Source organism: Nannospalax galili, unplaced genomic scaffold (assembly GCF_000622305.1).
Source record: "Nannospalax galili isolate Female #2095 unplaced genomic scaffold, S.galili_v1.0 scaffold686, whole genome shotgun sequence".
Taxonomy (NCBI): domain Eukaryota; kingdom Metazoa; phylum Chordata; class Mammalia; order Rodentia; family Spalacidae; genus Nannospalax; species Nannospalax galili.
In genome coordinates, this window is record NW_008355472.1 from 771,304 (window position 1) to 790,956 (window position 19,653).

Consider the following 19,653-nt stretch of genomic DNA (forward strand, 5'->3'; position numbering starts at 1 on the left):
TTTTCTGTTTTCTTTTCTTTTCTTTTTCTTTTTTTTTTTTTTTTTTAATTTTTCTTATTTTGAGATAGTGTCTCACTCTGTAGGCCTCCCAAGTGCTGAGATTATAGGCTTGAGCCACCACAATACCTATTTTTTTGAATTGAAAGTGATAACCATCCTCCTTTACTGGCTCTGATAAATGACTTTCTTTTCTGTTTTCACAGACCCTACCCTGTGTCGCCACTGTTATATAACTTATGACAATATTTTGAAAATCTGTCACATCAAATTTACATATTCCCAGCACCTAGCAATATGTGGCCATTTAGTGACAAGTAGCTGAACCTGTAAAAGCTGCAGACAGTTCAATATTTTGTCCTGCTGCAAGGATATCTTTTTCTGAGTTAATGTCTAAAGAAGATATTGCCATGACTGTAAAAGCTGTAGACAGTTCAATATTTTGTCCTGCTGCAAGGATATCTTTTTCTGAGTTAATGTCTAAAGAAGATATTGCCATGACTCTCCTAGTCCTCTTCCAGAGTAGACATTTATAGGTTTAGAAGCTCTAAAATTAGATAACATTGAGAACACTACTGGGGGATAGTATCTTAATGATTTTTTTTTTAAATTTTTTATTATTTTTTGAGTTGTGCGTGGTGGTGCACGTCTTTAATCCCAGCACTCGGGAGGCAGAGGCAGGTGGATCTCTGTGAGTTCAAAGCCAGCCTGATCTACAAAGTGAGTTCCAGGCCAGCTGGGGCTACAGAGAGACCCTGTCTCAAAAAGACCCCCCCCACTCAAAAAAAATTTTTTTTTTTAGTTTTTTTTATCTTGTGTTTATGAGTGTATTATCTACATGTATGTAAGTGCACCCCTGTCATACAATGCCAGTGGATGTTAGAAGAGGGCATCAGATTCCCTGGAACTGGAGTTAGGGATGTTGTTAGCTGCCATTTGGGTGCTGGGAACCAGACCCAGGTTCTCTTCAAGAGCAGCCAGTGCTCTCTAGCCCCCATGATGTTTAATTACCTCTAAATTTAGGTTAACTTCTAGAGTGGTAAGAAAATAAGATATATCATTCATTTATTATATTTTTATTTTATGTGTATGCATGTATTGCTTGCATGTAGGTAAGTGCACCTGTGTGGTGCAGTGCCCCCTGAGGACAGAAGAGGCTGTTGGATCCCCTGGAACTGGAGTTAATGGACAGTTGTTAGCTGCCATGTGGGTGCTGGGATTCGAACCCGGGTCTTCTGCAAGAACAGCCAGTGTTTTTAACCAGTGAGCCATCTGTCCAGCCCCTCATTTAGTATTTTCTAAGCACAGAATCCCATTTCTCTCCCCATACTGGAAATTTAACCTAGAATCTTACATATACTAGATAAACACTCTACCCTTGAACTATATACCTCCTTAATTCTAGATTGTGTGAGATTGACAATTAAAACTAATCACAGACAAGATTTTGCTTAGTTGCCCAGGCTGGTCTTTAACTTGATCTGTACCCCAGACAAGGCCGTGAACTTATTTTTGGTGTTTTTTTTGAGACATGGTCTCCCTATAGCCCCAGCTGGCCTGAACTCACTATGTAGACCAGGTTGATTTTGAACTCACAGAGATCCACCTGCCTCTGCTGGGATTAAAGGCATGCACCACCATGCCGGGCTCAGATTTTTATTTTTATTTTTTCAATTTTTTTATTACTACATTTATTTATGTATTAGGGGAGGTGTGTGGGTGTGCACTGTAGAGGCCAGAGGAGAACCTGCAAGAGATAATTCTCTCTCCTTCCATGATGTAGGGCCTAGGGATTGAACTCAGGCCTTCAGGTTTGAGAGCAAGCACCTTTTCCCATCTTGCTGGCCCACACAGAAGTTTTCAATGACTTTATCAAAATATAAGTTGTAGGACCTCAGGACTGGAGAGATAGCTCAGTATTTAATCGTGCTTGCTATTCTTACAAAGGACCCAAGTTTGGTTACCAGCACCCACCCACATAGGACAGCTCACAGCCACCACCTATAGCTCCAGTTTCACAGAATCCATTGCTCTCTTCTGGCCTCCAAGGGCACACATGCACATATACACACATACATAAATAAAAAGAAAATCTTAGAAGGAAGGGGTGCTGGAGAGATGGCTCAGAAGTTAAAAATGCATATTGCTCTTGTAGAGGTCCTGAGTTTGGTTTCAGAGTCCATACTAGCCATCAAGCTGCCCTGTGACTCCAGCTCCATTGTGCTTTTACTCACACACAGACATGCATACACAATGTCCTAATCTGAAATGCTCTCAAATGTAAATGTTTTAATCACTTGTTTGAAGCCGTAAGTGAAAATTCTACACCTGACATAATTCAGTCAAAATATAGCCATACTAAAAATATTAAATTACCTTGATGGCTTTGTGTAAAAGGAGCATTTACAGCAGAATGAATTTTGTGTTTAGACACCAGTCTCATCCATAAGACATCATGTAATGTAAATTACTATGACAGATTTTGGAACAGAGCTGCCTTTTAATTCTTTTTGTAACTTTTTTTATTGAATTTTTTTGTGTATTTTATACAAAATATCTCAAACAATCATCTCTATACTCCCATCCCCACCGGCACCCTCCCATAGCCCCTGTACTGGAACCCATGTACTCTGTCATTAAGGCCCAATGTGTCAAGTCACTGTCCCCAAATGGACCCCGGTACAAGTCCATCCATTGAGGTCTAGTCAGCCTTTCTAGAGTCCCTTGTTTTAGGAAGATCAGCTCTTCCTCACCTAGCAGTAATCAGTTGCCAATGTTTCTTCAGCTAAGATTGGAGTCTGCTGTTTATTTCCGCAGTTCTATGCTGGGTTTTAGTCTGTCTTAGTTTGCATAGGACTCTTGTATGTTGACACCATTGCCATATGAGCAGGGTCCCAAGAAATTGTAGGGCTCTATTTCCATATGGTCATATACCTCCTCCCTGGCTCTTACAGTCTTTCCTTCCTCTCGTCCACGATGGTCCCTGAGCCCTAGGTGGGTAAAGTTTAATAAATAGGAGTCCTGTCCAAGGACCATCAATCTACAGACTCTTAATCTCTGTTTTAGCCCTCTGTTGCATGAGGTATCTTCATTAATGAAAATTGAGAGATTCATTAGTGTTGTCTTCATTACCCCTTTTCTATGTTCCATGTGCGTTAGGTATAGAGGTTGCGTTGTAGATGTGTCACTTAGGCCTGGGCAATTCATAGAGTGTCTGTTTGTGACCAGTTGTGGTCATGTTTTTCATCTTACGAGGAATATTATAGTGGCTTGCTAGGGTTTTATTTCATTATTGAGAGACTATACTTTGTTAGCTTATATAATTCAGTAGAAAAAGAAAAATCTTAGCACTCCTTGAATGAGAAAATAAAACCAGAAGAGGATTAAGATCTTTTTAAAACACAATTAAATAATGGGATAAAATCATAGGAAATACATTCCTGTCATGTAGGGAAATGGCTTGCTGATTTTTTTAATATTTTGCTTTGAAATGTCAACAAATACATTGTTTTTAAGAAGTAGTCTTAAATTTTTAAAAATTATAGGTCTTTCTCCCTGCCCTCATTTCTACTGAAATCAGAATTGTACTGCATATACATTTGCCTAGGTGGGCAAATATTAAAAATAGAGCCAAAACAGTATTTCTGTATAGAGTAAATTTCTGAGATACAGAAATAGATCTAAAATTTTATCTAGAAACACTATCAAAGTTTGAAATAGTGCCACAACATCAGTTATAGTACTTACTGCTGTTTGAAATACCAAGTAGTTATTTTCAGCAGAAATGTTGGTTGCAGGAACACCAATGTGTTTGCTTTCATATTTTCTGTTAAATATGTTTTGTTTCATATTCTGCATTTTGGTAACTGAATCAAAGATGATTAATAGGTATTGGAGTTTTTCTGGTGCTTTTTTTTTTTTTTTTTTTTTTTGGTTTTTTTTGAGACAGGGTTTCCCTGTAGCCCCAGCTGGCCTGGAACTTACTTTGTAGAAAAGGCTGCTCAAAGCAATCCCCTGCCACTACCTCCGGGTGCTAGAATAAAGGTACATACCATACCAGGCTGAATTACCTTACTTTGTATTAATTAAAATTACACTGACCTTTTCTGGCTTAAAAAGGGGATGGCGAAAAACAAAAAACTGGGAAATTGGGTAGATGTGCGTTGGGGCTGGATTTGGGAGGAGTTGGGACGGGGGGACTATGATCAAAATACATTATATAAAGTTCTCAGAGAATAAAAATATTTTTTTAAAGGGGTAGGCACTAGAGAGATGTTTTAGCTATTAAGAGTGCTTGCGGCTGAGTGTGGTGATGGTGGTGCCTGCCTTTAATCCCAGCACCTGGGAGGCACAGATAAGCAGATCTCTTGAGTTCAAGGCCAGCCTGGTCTACATAGTGAATTCCAGGCCAGCTGGGGCTATAGGGAGACCCTGTTTCAAAAAGATTTAAAAAAAAAAAAAAAAAAAAAAGGAGTGCTTGCTACTCTTCCAAAAGACAGGGAAAATGACAGAAAACTATCAGGCAGCTCACAGCCCCTATAACTCCAGTTCCAAGGGATTCAGTGCCTCTTCTGGCATCTGCAGGTGCCCACAGTCACACATGCACAGACCCACACACACAGACACCATAACACATAAACTTCTTTTTTTTTTTTTTGGTCTTTTTGAAACAGGGTCTCCCTGTAGCCCTAGCTGTCCTGGAACTCACTTTGTAGACCCAGCTGACTTTGAACTTACAGAGATCCGCCTGCCTCTGCCTCTGGAGTGCTGGGATTAAAGGCGTGTGCCACCATGCCTGGCTCACATAAACTTTTAAATTAAATATTTTTTAAAGGGCATAATTTTTTTTGAAAGTTAATCTAAAACATGCAGATAATGTTTAATCAGTCAGCTTTTGTAAGTTTTTTGTTACCTTTGTTCACAAGAGCAGCAGCTTTTGTAATCATCATTGTAACATTCTAGTATCTAGAATGTTTTTATTTGAAACTGTGTTCATATTAATCCAGATAGACCTGTCCTACCCAATTAAACATAAATATTTAGAGGGCAAGTTGACAACATGACCATTTAACAAAACAGCAATAATGGGTTCCCTTTTATGGCCTGTGACCTCCCCAGGCCTTGGGTGTTTTGGCGGGTACAGTACTAGGCATGAATTTCCTCCTGTGGAGCAGACCTCAAATCCAATCAGAAAGTCATGCCATTGTGCAACAGTGAGTACATCTTGCCTGGCAGGTCAGTATTATAGCATACAGGGTGCAGCCCTGAGTAGGACCATTGATATCTTTTCTCCCCCAGCAACCAGTATAGCACCTTCTCAAAAGCTAGCCAGTAGGGAAGTTTTCCAATCAGTTCCAGATTGATTTCTCTGTATTCTTCAACCAAAGTGTGTGTGTTGTTTTACCATCAGCTTATGGTGGGCAATCAAGAACACTAGTAATAGTGTACTTCGAATGACGTTTGGGACCTCCCTGACCAATAAGTTGTAGGGAGATACTCCCTGTTTTTTTTCCTCTAGCAGTTTCAGAGTTTCATGTCCTATTTTGAGGTCCTTAATCCATTTGGGGTTGTTTTGTGTAGGGTGAGAGATAAGGACCAAGTTTCATTCTTCTACGTGTAGACATCCAGTTTTTCTCAGCACCGTTTGTTGACGGTGCTTTTTTCTAATGTCTATTTTTAGCACCTGTGCTAAAGTGGCTGGGACTGGAGATGGGTACAGCAGTTGAGAACACTGGCTGCTCTTACAGAGGACCCAGCATTAGGTTCCCAGCATCTATGTGACAGCTATCTATAACTCCTGTTCCAGAGAATCGGACACCCTCTTCTGGCCTCTGTGGGCATTGAATGCACATAGTGTACCTATAGACATGTAGGCAAAACACTCGTACACATAAAATTTTTAAAAATTAGGTGCTGTTGTGTGGCCTTATTTTATTCCATTGACCTGCATGATTATTTTTATATCAGTATCATGCTGTTTTTATTACTATAGCTTTGTAGTATAACTTGAAATCAGATATGATAATACCTCCAAAATTATTCTTTTTGTTCAGGATTACTTTTGCTATCCTAGGTCTTTTGTGCTTCCATTTCTTTGTTTGGGGTTTTTTGTTTTGTTGGATTTTTTTGTTACTGCTTTTGAGACAGGGTTTCACTCCGTAGCCCTGACTGGCCTGGAACATGCTACATTGACCTTGAACTCAGAGAGATCTGCCTATCTGTGCCACCCAACCACTGGGATTAATGGTGTATCTTAATCTACCATGCTTGGCCTTCCATTTGAAATTTTTTAATTTTTTAAAAAAAAATTTATGTGTATATGAGTGTGTTGCCCACATGTATATAAGTAAACCTGTGTCGTGCAGTGCCCATAGAGGTCAGAAGAGGCCATCAGATCCCCTGGAACTGGAGTTATGGATAATTGTTAGCCACCATGTGGGTGCTGGGAGCCAAACCCAGCTTCTCTACAATAGCAGCCAGTGCTCTTAACTGCTAAGCTATCTCTCCAGGCCCCCATTCGAATTTTAAGGTCGCTTTTCTATTTCTTTGAAGAGTGTTAACTGGAATTTTTATTGGCATTCCATTGAATCTATCGATTGCTTTTGATAGGATGGCCATTTTCACAATATTAATCCTATCAATCCATGAGTATGGCAGATCTTTCTATTTTCTAGTGCTTTAATTTTTTTCTTCAATTTTTAAAAAATATTTTAAAAATTTTATGTTTGGGTGTTTTACCTGCATGTATGCAGTGCCCACAGGTCAGAAAAGGGTGTTGGAACTGGAGTTAACCAGTGGTTTTTAGATGCCCTGTGGGTGCTGAAAACCAAACCTGGGTCCTCTGCAAAAGCAGCCAATGCTTTTAACTGCTGAGCCATCTCTCCAACCCCTCTTCAGTGTTTTGAAGGTTTCTTTTCTTTCTTTTTTTTTTTGGTCTTTTTGAGACAGGGTCTCCCAGTAGTCCCAGCTGGCCTGTAAACTCACTTTGTAGACCAGGCTGGCCTTGAACTACAGAGATCCGCCTGCTAAATTTTATGTGTATGCGTGTATTGCCTGCATGTAGGTAGGTGCACCCTAGTCATGAAGTCAGAAGACAGCGTCAGAGCCCCTGGAACTGGAGTTTATGGTTGGTTGTTAGTCATCATAAGGGTTACTGGGAATCGAACCGAGGTCCTCAGCAAGTGTAGCCAGTGCTCTTAACTGCTGAGCCACCTCTTCAGCCCTGTTTTGAAGTTTTCATTATAGAGGTCTTTTGCATCTTTGGTTAGGGTTATTCCAAGGATTTTTGGGGAGGGGGGGGCATTCTGTTTTTTTGTTTTTTGTGGGCTATTGCGAATGGGATTGTTAACCCTGATTTATTTTTTCAGTATGTTTGTAATTGCTACATAAGAATGCTACTGGTTTTTGTCTGTTAATTTTATAGCCTACAACTTTGTTCAAAGTGTTCATCAGTTCTAAGAGTTTTCTGGTGGAATCTTTAGGGTGTCTTAATGATAGAATTCTATCATCTGCAAGTAGAGATACTTCGACTTCTTTTCCTATTTGTATTCCTTTTATTTGCTTTTTCTTGTCTTACTGGTCTAGCTAAGACTGGCCAGTATTGTATTAAGAGGAGCGATAGTGGGCAGTCTTTGTCTTTTTCCTGCTTTTTAGTGGTAATGTTTTAAGTTTTCTCCATGTAATATGCTGGCTAAAAGCTTGTCTTTTCTATTTCTGGAACAGGTTGAGAAGCATTGGTGTTAGTTCTTTGAAAGTCTGGTAAAATGCATCAATGAATCCATTTGGGCCTGGACTTTTTTTTTAGTGCTTCAGTCTCACTGCTTGTTATAGATCTTTTTAAATGGTTTGTCTCATCATTAATTATGGTAGGTCATATGCATCTAGAAATTCATCCATTTCTTGTAGATTTTCCAATTTAGTGGAATTTTTTTTTTTAGGTAAGACCTAATAATTTTCTGAAATTCATTAGAAATTTTGTTGTAATGACTCCCTTTTCATTCCTAATTTCATTAGTTGGAGTCTTCTCTGTCTTTTTGTTGGTGAGTTTGTCTAAAGTTTATCTATATTGTTTATCTTTTCTAAGAACTCTTTATTTCATTGATTTTTTAAAAAAATATTGTTTATTATTGTTTCTTCCATTTTATTAATTTCCTCCCTGATCAGTCTACTGATTTAGAGTTTGGCTTGTTCTTTTTCCAAAGCTTTAAGGTGTGTCATTAAGTACCTATTTGAGGCCTGGTTTCTTTTTGTGTGAGTGTATTGTCTGAATGTATGCAAGTGCACCCATGTCGTGCAATGCCTGTAGAGGTCAGAAGAGGTTGTTGGATCCCCTGGAACTGGAATTACTGCCGGTTGTTATTAGCCGCCATGTGGGTGCTGGGAATTGAACCCGGGTCCTCTGCAAAAGCAGCAAGTACTGATTAACTGCGAGCCATCTCTCCAGCTTTCTGATTCCTTAATGCTCTAGAGCTATAAATTTCCCTCTAGAGACTGCTTTCATTGTATCCCAAGGGTTTGGTATGTTATGTTTTCATTTTCATTTGATTCTAGGAATATTTTTACTTCTTTCTTGATTTCTTCAAGGACCTATTCATTGTTTAGCTGTGTGTTAATTTCCATGAATTTGTATATGCTCTAGGGTTCCTTTTACTGTTGATTTGTAGTCTTATACCATTGTGAACAGATAGACTACAAGGAGTTATTTTGATTTCCCAATATTTATCAAGACTTGCTGTCATTATGAAGTGACTATCTTTTCTCCCTGGTTTTGGTTTAAAGTCTTTTGTCTGATGTCAAAACAGCAATACTTGCGTGTTTCCTAGGTCCATTTGCTTGGAACACCTTTTTCCATCCTTTTGTCCTAAAGTAGTGTCTGTCTTTTGTGGTGAGGGGCATTTATTACAGGCAGTAAATAGTTCCTGCTTTTTGATCCAATTTACTAGTCTGCCTTTGGTTGGGAATTAAGACCATTAATATTCAGAATTGTTATTGAAAGGTATGTATTGATTCCTGCCATTTGTTGATTGTTTTAGGTAGTGTTTCCCCCCTCCTTCCTCTCTTGTGTAACTGTTCTAGCATGTTTTCTTTCCTGGTTTCATGGATGATTTTCTCTCTTAGTCTGAAAGAGTCCTTCAAGCATCTTCTGTAGAGGTGGTTTAGTGGGTATAAAATCCTTTTGTCTATTTTATCATGGAAAGTTTTTATTTTTCCTCAACTTATGGCATATGGCTTTGCTGGGTATTGTACTCTTAGTTGGCAGTATTATCTTTTAGAACTTGAACTACATAGTTCTAGACCTTCCTGGCTTTTAAAGTTTCACTTGACAAATGTTGCTCTAATGGGCCTGCCTTTATATTCGACTGGATGTTTCTTTCTTGCTACTTTCAGTATATTCTGTGTTTAGTTTTTTGACTCTAGTATGAAGATGAGGATCTTCCCTGATCTTTGTTTAGTATCCTAATACCTCCTGTGTCTGGTTTGGCATCTCTTTTCCTAACTCTGGGAAATTTTGTTATAATTCTTTTTCTTTTTTTTTGTTTCTTTTTGGGTGTTATGAATCTTTTGAAGATGTTTTCTATGCTTTTAGAACTAGATTATTCTCCTTCATCTATGCCTCTAACTTGTAGAATTTGTTTTTCAGAGTGTCGTGTATATCTTACAATTCCTGCTTGTACCTTCTTATTTTATCCTTATCCTTTTTTGATTGTTTTAGTTTTTTGACCTTGTCTTCAAGCACAGATAATTCTGTCCTCAATCTGTTGTAGTACTGAGGCACACCACAGAGTGAGGTGGAGGTGGTTTTTTTTGCTTTGTGGGGTTTTTGTGGGTGTGTTTGTTTGTTTTGGTCTTTTTGAGACAGGATCTCCCTGTAGTTCCAGCTGGCCTAGAACTCACTATGTAAACCAGGCTGGCCTTGAACTCAAAGAGATCTGCCTGCCTCTGCCTTCCAAGTGCAGGGATTAAGGGGATGAGCCACCACACCTGGCCTCACAGTTTGTTTGTTTTTTACTTACTGTGTTTTTTTATTTCTAGCATTCCAGATTGAATTTTCTTTGGTAGTTTCCTTTGTTGACACATTCATTCGTGTTATCTATCACCTTAGTTTGTTCAGCTGTCTGTGTCTTTGAACATACTATATTGCGCTCGCTGGGATTCCATGTAGCCCATTCTTGCTAGATGCTATCACTGTAGAATTAATAATTTTGGGAGGCATTGTGTTGTCTTGGTTTTTCGTGTTTCTTATTGCTACGTTGGGAATTTTTTTTAGCTGGTGTGTGTCCTAGAACTCACTATGTAGACCAGGCTGGCCTGGAACTCACAAAGATCCACCTGCCTCTGCCTCCCAAGTGCTGGGATTAAAGTCAAGTGCCACCAGGCCCGGCCAAGTAGGATTTTTTTTTTTCAATGTGTACAAGTCTATTGCCTGCATGTATGTGCATGCACCCGTGTCCTGCAATGCCACAGAGGTTAGAAGAGAGCATCGATCCCCTGGAACTGGAGTTAAGGATGGTTCTTAGCCACCATGTGGGTTCTGGGAATCGAGCTCGGGTCCTTTGAAAAAGTAGTCAGTGCTCTTAATTGCTGAGCCATCTCTCTAGCCACTGTGAGTAGGCTATTAACTGTGAGAACTATGTAGATGTTACACTAATCAATTAATAACAGTAGCCTCCTTGGCTTCACTGTTAGAGGATAGGCAATGATCAAGAATAGTATGGAATATATTCAGATTTTAGTTAATAAGTAGTGTGAGGGGAGTAGATAAGATATAAGAATAAGGATTAAGCATTAGATAAACTCTGGAAAGGGGATTTTTAAAATTGAGGTATGTAAATTTAGATATCATTTAACTATAGATGTATCTGTAGACCATGCTGGTCTCAAACCAAAAAAAAAAAAAGATGAAAAAGAAGAGGAATGAGGGAAGAAGAAGAAAATACATAGAAATGAGGGGGGGCAGTATATAAGATGTGGCTGAATAGTAAAGAATGCCTTATAGTAAACCTGGTAGAAGACCAGTCAGCCAGGCGTGGTGTTGCGCATCTTTAATCCCAGCACTTGATTGGGAAGCAGAGGTAGACAGAGCTCTATGTGTTCAAGGCCAACCTGGTCTATATAGTGAGTTCTGGGCCCCTGGGACTACAGGGAGACCCTGTCTCAAAAAGACAAAAAAAAACAAACAAACCCACCAAGCAGTCCTAAAGCCTAACTTAGTAAAATACAAACACAACAAAGCCATTGTGAGACACACATGCAAGAATGGAAGTTAAATAATAGAAAATAAGAAATAAAACGTGTACTTATGAGATGAATTTATGCTATAGCTATACTGAGTTGAAAGGTAAAGTTCTCAGATCCGTCTGGCTGTGTGGAGGAGGGGAAAGTTGGAGCCATTGGTCTCTGAAGCCTCAGTGTTTGGGATTCTGGCATGGCGGGGAATGAGGGTGTAAGTCCTTTCTGGATAGTTCCCTCAGACCCCTGCACTCTGCTATGGCCTCTCTTAGTCCTGCAGACCCAGTGTATGTGAAAAGCAGCACTTCTCTTGCCTTATCATTCTATTACTGTGTATTGCTTCGGTTCTACAACATACTTCATATGTTTTGCTGTGCTAATGTTGAGAGAGAGAGAGAGAGAGAGAGTGTGTGTGTGTGTGTGTGTGTGTGTGATCTTGAATAATCTTTTTTATCAATTATCTTGACTGTCTTAATATGCCTTTTTGGTGTTGAGTGAAGAAGAACTAAAAGCTATATCCTCTAATTTGCCATCCTGTGGTCATCCATCTTGATACTTTCTTGTTCCCACAGCTTTTCCGACGTGTTGCAGCAGCTTTACCTGGAATGGAAAGCACACAGGATCGAAGCAGAGAAGACAGTATCCTTTTTGTTTCTTGCAGAAAATGTTACTGCCACTACTACTTTTTGGAGCCATACTTTGATGATTTATTAATTACTTGTTCTGGGACAAAACACCTGACAAAATATAGAAGGGTTTGTTTGGGCTCACAGTTTGATGTATAGTCCACTGGAAGCATGAGGCAGCTGGTCACATTGCATCTGTAGGCAGGAAGGAGAGATGAATACTGGCGTGTTGCTCTCCAGGACCCCAGCAATAGAATGATGCCACCCATATCCAGTGTGGAGCTTCCTACCTCAGACATTCCCAGAGGTTTATCTCCTAGATGTTGTAAGTTCAGTAAAGTTGACAATCAAAATTGGCTGTCACAGTTGGCTAATGAATATTGCCCTATTGCTTTCAACATCAAGGAATTGGTGGCTTAGATGCACAGAAACACAAAAGATTTCTATAGCAAATTAAATCTTATTATACAAATGCACCCTTCGTGGACTCCTTACTATAATAATTCAGATTTTGCTTGCTAACTTGCAGTTTTTTTTGTGGGTCCCAGGCTGGCCCCAAATTTCTGATCCTTCACCTTCCAACTAACTTCTGGATGTGTGCCGGCAACCAGCATATTCTTTATATAGTACTGGGGATTGAACCTAGGGCTTTCTGCCTACTTGGCAAGCACTTTGCCAGATGAGCTGCAACCCCACCCTGATTTGCTCCATTTTTTAATTTAAAAAAAAAAAAATGTAAATCCAGGCGTGGTAGCACACACCTGTAGTCCCAGCACTTGTGAGACAGAGGCAGGTGGATCTCTGTGAGTTCAAGGCCAGCATGGTCTACATAGTGAGTTCCGGGACAGCTGGGGCTACAGGGAGACCCTGCTTCAAAAAGAGGGGAAAAAAAAATTTATTTTTTAATGTATTATGAGTATTTTGCTTGTATATAAGTGCACCACATACATGCATTGCCCACAGAGGCCAGAAGAGGGTGTCAGATCCCCTGGAACTGGAGTTACATACAGTTGTTAGCTACCATGTGGGTGCTGGGAACTGAACCTGGGTCTTCAAGAGCAGTCAGTGCTTTTAGCCTCGGTGCCATCTCTTCCCTCCTCCCTCCTTTTAAGGATTTTTATTTATGTGTGGGTATAGATGTATGTTCAGGTACGCATGGCAGTGAGAAGAGGGTGTCAGATCCCTTGGAGCTGAAGTTACAAGTGGTTGTGAGCTGTCCGGCATGGATACTAGAATCTAAACTTGTGTCCTCTGGAAGAGCAGCAAGCATTCTTAACTCCTGAAACATACCTCTAGCTCTATCACTTGCTTTTAATAAGCAGAAAATTCTTATAATGCCAGTCTCCTGATTTGCCCCCCCCCTTGTTTTTTGTTGCTGTTTTGTTTTTGTTTTTGAGACAGTGTCTCTGCTGTAATCCCAACTGACCTGAAATTTACTATGTAGACCAGGCTGACCTCAAACTCACAGAGATCTGCCTGCCTCTGCCTCCCAAGTGCTGAGATTAAAGGAGTATCCCAACACAACCCGCCTGATTCTTCAGTTTTAGGTCCTTTGGGATTTTCCCCCAAAGTATATCATATTCTCTTTTCCTACTTTCTTTAATTGACACAGGAAGTAACTCAGAATGGAACTGTATAGTAGCCTCTTCATTTAGAAACAGTACATAAACATGTCTAATGATCAATGGCTTCTGAGGGTCTTCATTATAATTATCATCTAGGGTTTTTCAGTATGAAGACATTATTAAAGTTTCATGATACTGTATTCAGTTATTCTAAATGTTTTATATTTCCCAAGTCTTTTACTTTGGGGCCCGGGCCAGTGCTCTTTTTGAAATAAGGTCTCTCTGTAGCCCCAGCAACCTAGAATTTACCATGTAGGTGTAGGCCAGGCTGGTCTGAATCTCACAGAGATCCACCTGTCTCTGCCTCCTGAGTGCTAGGATTAAAGTTGTGTGCCATCACACCTGACCCAGGTCTTTTACTTTTAATGATATAATATATTCTTTTTTATTATTACTTTTTTATTTTTTATGTGTATGAGTGCATTGTCTGCATGTGTGTTAAGTGCATCCATGCCATGCAGTTCCCCTGGAACTGGAGTTACACACAGTTGTTAGCTGCCATGTGGGAAGAGCAGTCAATGTGCTTAACCTCTGGGCCACCTTTCCAGCCCCTTGGCATAATATAGTCTACTGAGTTGAAGTAACATTAATCTTCCTCTTACTTGAATTCTTTTGTTAGGGTATTGTCCTGGTTTGTTTCTCCATTGCTGTGACAAAACACTCTGACCAATACCAACTTGGGGAGGAAAGGGTTTATTTATCTTACATCTCCCAGGTCACAGTTCATCAGGGAGCCCAAGATAGGAACTCAGGGCAGAAACCTGGAGGCAGGAGCTAGAGCACAGACCATGGAGGAACACTGCTTACTGGCTTGCTCCCCTGGCCCCTGCTCAGCTTGCTCTCTTATCCAACACAGGCCCACCTGCCCAGGGGTGGCACTACCCACAGTGGGCTGGGCCCTCCCACATCACTCAACAATCAAGAAAATGTCCCACAGACATGGCCACAGGCCAGTCCAATAGAGGAAATTCCCCAATTGAGGTTCCCTCAACCCAGGTGTGTCAGTTGACACTAAAGCTGCCCAGCACAGGTATTGTCAGATTCATTACTTATAATTCTGTAAGGAATATCATTTTCTTAAATAGTTTTTGCTCTTATAGAATAATTCTCTTAGAGTCTGGTGAGTAGGGTTCGTATTTTCATTCAGAGTCTTGTATATAATAGATATAAATAAGCTTATTCCATTTGATCACCTGTGTTGTAGGTAGCTATCTAAGTAGCTATCTGAGTAGGTTCTGAAGTTAAATAGAAATACAAGGGGCTTGCCAGAGATGTCAGAGTTCAATAAGGCAGAATTGTACTTTCCCATTTATAACTCCTTAACTTTTGTTTCAGTGATTGACATAAAACTGGAAAAGCCTCAAGAGCAACCAATCAATGAAGGAGGCTGTTCCTGTTAATCCCCCTGGTATCTTTATCCCTTCTCCAGAAGCTCACTGCTTTGGCCCCCGTACTCTTTCATTGACTGCAGTGTGAATATTGGCTTGAACCTTTTCCCTTCAGTAATAACGTATTGCAATTCATCATTGCTGCCTGTCTCGTGGAGATGATCTATTAGCTTCACAAGCACAAAAAAGTCAGTGTCATTATTTATATTTTTTAAAAAGCCAAACAATTCCAGCATATTCCAGTGATAACTTTGAAGATTAGATACATATTCTTAACATTTTTTCCTTTTTTTAATGTTACGATAATGTACTTTAAAATGGTGAAAATCTCAGCAGTATGAGTGTGGCTTGCTTAAGGAACAATGTGTTCATAGCAGCATATGCCTACCTTCTTGCTACCTTCCAGCTTTCCTCACTTCTTCCTTCTCCCCTCCCCTGTTCATACCCTCCCACAAAACAAACAAGAGGTAGCAAACAGCAGTCCAGCCAAGCTTGTTGGAATTATCCATAGATTCTACAGATACCATTTGCTCCAGACCATGAGCCAAAATGTCCAAATTTTTTGGGGGGTGGGGGGGCGGGGCGGGGTCCTTTCTGAGACAGGGTCTCCCTATAGCCCCAACTGACTTGGCACTTGCTATGTAAACCAGGCTAGTCTCAATCTCACAGAGATCCACCTGGCTCTAAAATCTTTCTTGAGCACTGATATGAATTACTTAGACCTTCTCTGAGGTCAGAACTCAACTATTGCTATCATGGTGGGCAGTGCTTGAATGAGGAAAGGGTTCTGTTTATCTTCCAAATGACTCCTGATGAACTTACTGAGTACTTAAAAGTAAAGGAACGAAATACATTTCTGATGAAAACAGATGACCCTTTCACATGAGCTTTATTAGACTCTGAGAGAGAAAAATAACCAAGTGCTTTAGAACTGGTTTTAGTATTTATTTCTTCATGGTGAAGTCTTCATAGTTCTAATGAACAGTATCTCCCCAGATTTTTAAATTGTCAAAATATTTTTTGTTTTAAATCAATAACACCTTTTAAGCAATAGATTTCACTTGGGTTTTCTTTTTAAAAAATGCTATGTAGACAAGGCATTGTAAAAGTCAATTTCCTTTAAGAGCCAGCATAAGAATTAAAATTTGACAACATGATGAAAACTATATATAGTAGAAATAATGGTATCTAAAGCTTACCAACAAAAGAATCCTCACAGAATGGCAAACACTCTGCTCTGGACATTAGGTCAAATTTGAAGATGGAAAGGATTTCCTTATAAGCCCTAGAGGCAGATCAGAGAAAGCATGCATTAAGAGGGAAAGAGAATGCAAATAATGTCAATATTATGCAGATTTATGCCTTATTTTTTAGCATTTTTTAAATGTTGGGTCTTTCGGGCTGTTTTTGCTTTATATTAGATCTGTATAAATAGGTTAGTTACTTAGTGGTTTGGTTTTTGTATTTAAGGTACAACTAATCTTTGTCTTTGGTCTTATTTATTTCTTTTGCCTTTTTTTAACTTTCAATATTTTAGGTGTTTTGAATCTATTTAGAGCTTCATCACCATGGCAATATGTATTTCCCTTAAAACATTGCAAACAAATATACTAGGAGTGCACCCTTTAATCTTTACTAGTTATTGTGAGATTGCTGTGTAAGTTAATAAACACATCTGTAAATACATTGTTTGCAGGGGGAAAACTCTGGGTTATAGCGCAGAAGAACCTGCTGAATTTATGTTGTAAGCATTACTTAACACAGTTATATAAAGATGAAAAAACAAAATAACTTCATATTCCTCACTTCCTCATTGCAACAAAATCCTTAACTGGGAAAACCTTATTCCCCTCTTCCTCTTCCTCCTTCACTTCTCACTTACTGTCACCTTGTAATATTCAGAGAGCACTTGGATTATGGATCTGAATAGAGAAATGCTTTCAGATAATCATTAGCCCACATACCCTGTAACTTATACTCAAAAAATGGGATGGAGTTGTAAAGTGCATTTATAATACAATATTGTTGTTAAAAGCAAAGATTGACTCTTTTGTTTTATTTTGACATGGCATGTCCTGAAATAAATATCAGTTCAATACAGCAGATGGGTCATATTCTTTATTTGAAAGAAGTTGTGATTTCTGAAAAGGAGTGATTGTCTTTCTACACTGTTGCATTTGACTCTTTATGTTATCTTTGAAAGTAACCAGTGTGCTGCTTTTTTAATCTTGGTCTTTTTATTTAGCTACTGAAGGAGTGTGTTAGTCCAGATTTTAACAAAGACAGTCTTGCTGTCAAAATATATAAATAAAACACAAAAGACAACAATTACTGACTTGGTTTCCCATTCCTACCATTGTGTTGAATTAGCATATGCTTCTTCCTCCCTCCCTAGGTATAAAGGGAGCAAGAACAAATGTGAACAAAAACCATGGGTGAGTCAGAATTCTTTTCAGTTATTGAGGAAGTAGAAGAGGGGCTACAGTGGACATATAGCTATATACCACATGTAACATTTTGGTAGATATGAATGGTGGTCTCCTACAATTATAAAAGAACTAAAAAATTGATAACATAATATGATAGCACAAAACATCTCATTTGTCTATAATGATGCCAGTATAATCCTACGCTGTTGTCAATCATGAAAGTAGAGCACATAGAATATATGACTGCAATAATTGATGGTTTGTTTACTATTAAAATGTAGTCCTTCTTTTAAAAAAGTTATTACAAGGCCAGGCATGGTGGCACATGCCTGTAGTCCCAGGACTTGGGAGGCAGAGGCAGGTGGATCTCTGTGAGTTCAAGGCCAGTTTGGTCTACATAGTGAATTCCAGGCCAGCTGGGCTACAGGGAGACCCTGTTTCAAAAGACAAAAAGTTATTATGAGACAGTATGCCATAATGTCAGCATTAGCCTTACACAGCTGGTTACTGTGTCTCTTGACTGTATGTTCTCTCTGTTTGGTTTTTTTGAAACAGGGTCTCGTGTTATCCAGGCTGGCCACAAACTGGCTATATACGCTGATTCTCCTGCCTTTACCTCCCAAATGCTGGGATTACAGGTGCATACCACACAGCAGGCCTCAGAAGCAAGAATTTAAAGATGATGTAATAAGTAGTAAGGAGATTAAGTTATTAGCAATATAGAACAAGAATAAAACATTTAATAACCGAAAAATTGTGAAAATACAATAGTGTAAATGTTAGGATGGATTCCACTGACTTTGTGCTGGAACATTAAGAAACTAATTCATCAGGAAGCAATTAGAAAAGATGGTAATAGTATCAACTGACAACATCCAGTGGCAGTTCCACAAAGGAAAAACAGGAAAAGTTAAAGCACTTAAAACAGAATTTTTTTTTGTCTTTTTGAGACAGGGTCTCCCTGCAATCACAGCTGGCCTGGAACTTACTATATAGACCAGGCTAGCCTTGAACTCACAGAGATCTGCCTGCCTCTGCCTCCCAAGTGCTGGGACTATAGGCGTGCGCCACCACACCCATCCTGAAAACAGAATTTTGAATGTGGTGTTTTATGACTTAACATCTGCATATCTTCTGAATGCAGCTTTTGATCCTGATCCTTGACTCCTGGTAGGCATGTCCTTATAGCATCCCTCTTCCTTTGAGTATATGCTGGGCCACATCAAATATTAGATTCTTGAAAGAGTGGATTTTGGGGAAAAAAATGGGGAAGGTGGTAAAAGTATATATTCATACAAAGTAGTGTATTCGTGTGCACAGCAGCTGTACTTGTATCAGCTAAGAATTACACCCCAAATCCACATTAAAAAGTGAATGTGCAAACAACTTTCTTTGAGTATATGCTACTTATGTGAGTCTAGGAATATACCAAAAAACGATTGTATATCACATCAAAATAATGATTCTGAGTTGATTTTGCTGTATTTTTACTGTCTACAACTTTTTCGTTTTTAAGCATAGATGCAGGCAAAACATATACTTACTTTACATATAAAATAAAATTTAAAGCTGGGCATGGTGGTGCATACCTTTAGTCCTAGCACTCAGGAGGCAGAGGCAGCAGATTTCTGCAAGTTCAAGGCCAGCCTGGTCTACATAGTGAGTTCCAGGACAGCAGGGGCTGCAGGGAGACCCTGTCTCAAAAAGACCAAAAATAAAAATAAAATAAGCTTTAAGGGTCATGTGTCACTAAATTTTCTCCTTTCTGCTCTGTTTGACCTGCCCTCTCTCAGGGTCTCGTGCTCGAGTGGTTTATGTAATAGGGAGAGAGGACTCACAAAGAAACTGCACAGCACCGAGACACTTAGCAGCCGTTCTGCTCGCTTTCTCACCCCACCCAGAGTCTCCATTAGCTTTTGCCCATGCCCTGTGGGCCCTAGGTCTCACCCCAGGTCTGTAAATGCCCCATCTCACTTGCATGTTTGCAGGAGACTCCTGCCATTCGCCCTAGCTGCAACACACTTCCTTCTCCCATTCCAGTCTGCCTCCTGACTGTAGCAATATCTGTCATCTCTCCATTGACCATACCTGGATGCTGGGGGAGGCCCTGGTAGGAAAAACTGCCTACACCCCTAACCACCCCTGGGTCAGTTTTTGTCCTTTGAATACGTTTTGTAAACTGTTCCAGTTTTAAAGCCTTCCAGAAACTCAGTACCTAATTTGGTTTTCTATCAATTTTTTCTTTGGGAATTTGGGCTTGACATAAATCTTGCCACATTTGTCTTCGAGTAACCCAAATGGACCATTTCTTCTCTCTGGTCTTTTTTATATCTCTTATAGGTTGTTCTGTTTTTCTACA

At 39.5% G+C, this 19,653-nt stretch overlaps 1 protein-coding gene across 2 annotated transcripts in view; it reads left to right on the forward strand.

Moving 5' to 3' along the window:
• Nucleotides 1-16,965, forward strand: part of Rab6a (RAB6A, member RAS oncogene family) — a 70,235-nt gene extending 53,270 nt beyond the window's left edge. For both annotated transcript variants that reach the window (XM_017803067.2, XM_008852717.3), the window contains exons 7-8: nt 11,799-11,865; nt 14,813-16,965. In XM_017803067.2, the coding sequence (XP_017658556.1) occupies nt 11,799-11,865; nt 14,813-14,877 (132 nt within the window). In that variant the 3' untranslated portion in view covers nt 14,878-16,965. The remainder of the gene's footprint in view (nt 1-11,798; nt 11,866-14,812) is intronic.
• Nucleotides 16,966-19,653: the final 2,688 nt, after the last annotated feature.